The sequence below is a fragment of the Myotis brandtii genome, unplaced genomic scaffold (assembly GCF_000412655.1).
Source record: "Myotis brandtii unplaced genomic scaffold, ASM41265v1 scaffold314, whole genome shotgun sequence".
In the NCBI taxonomy this organism is placed as follows: Eukaryota; Metazoa; Chordata; class Mammalia; order Chiroptera; family Vespertilionidae; genus Myotis; species Myotis brandtii.
The window spans coordinates 1,514,865-1,515,447 of NW_005362033.1; the positions used below are offsets into that span (position 1 = coordinate 1,514,865).

At 67.9% G+C, this 583-nt stretch overlaps 1 protein-coding gene across 1 annotated transcript in view; it reads left to right on the forward strand.

Moving 5' to 3' along the window:
- The window catches only part of MYO15A (myosin XVA), a 61,426-nt gene that overhangs the window by 37,612 nt on the left and 23,231 nt on the right, over nt 1-583 (forward strand). The window contains exons 50-51 of the mRNA XM_014542804.1: nt 221-332; nt 418-492. Coding sequence (XP_014398290.1) covers nt 221-332; nt 418-492 — 187 coding nt within the window. The remainder of the gene's footprint in view (nt 1-220; nt 333-417; nt 493-583) is intronic.

The following is a 583-nucleotide window of genomic DNA, read 5'->3' on the forward strand; positions in this document are numbered from 1 at the left end:
AGCGGTGCGGCGTGTACCTGTGCTCCAGCACCATCTGCATGCTTCAGGCCCAGCCTCTGCCCTCCGACCTTCTGCCCGGGATGCCCCTCCCTCTTTCACTTAGAAAACGTTCTCTGATGAATTGGGGAGGAACACCTGTGGTCGTGGGGGGCAGGGGAGTGGCCTGGCCTCTGGGAGGCGGGAAAGGGCCTGTGGCCTCACCCCGCCCCTGGCCACCCAGGACTCGGACTACGTGGTTGCTGTGAGGAACTTCCTGCCTGAGGACCCGTCGCTGCTGGCCTTCCACAAGGGCGACATCATCCACCTGCAGCCCCCCGAGCCACCCCGCCCGGGTCGGTGCCTGGGGTGGGGTGGGCACGAGCGGGGGGTCTGGGCCAGGGCCTCCCTGGCAGTTGCTGACACGTATGCCGGCCGCAGGCTACAGTGCCGGCTGTGTCGTCCGCAAGAAGGTGGTGTATCTGGAGGAGCTGCAGCGGAGAGGCCCTGACTTCGGTGCGTCCCGGGGTCCCCTGCCCAGCTTCAGCGCCCAAACCGCAGAGCCCACACAGCTTCCGGCTGCCCGCACCCCCACCACCAGGCAGGG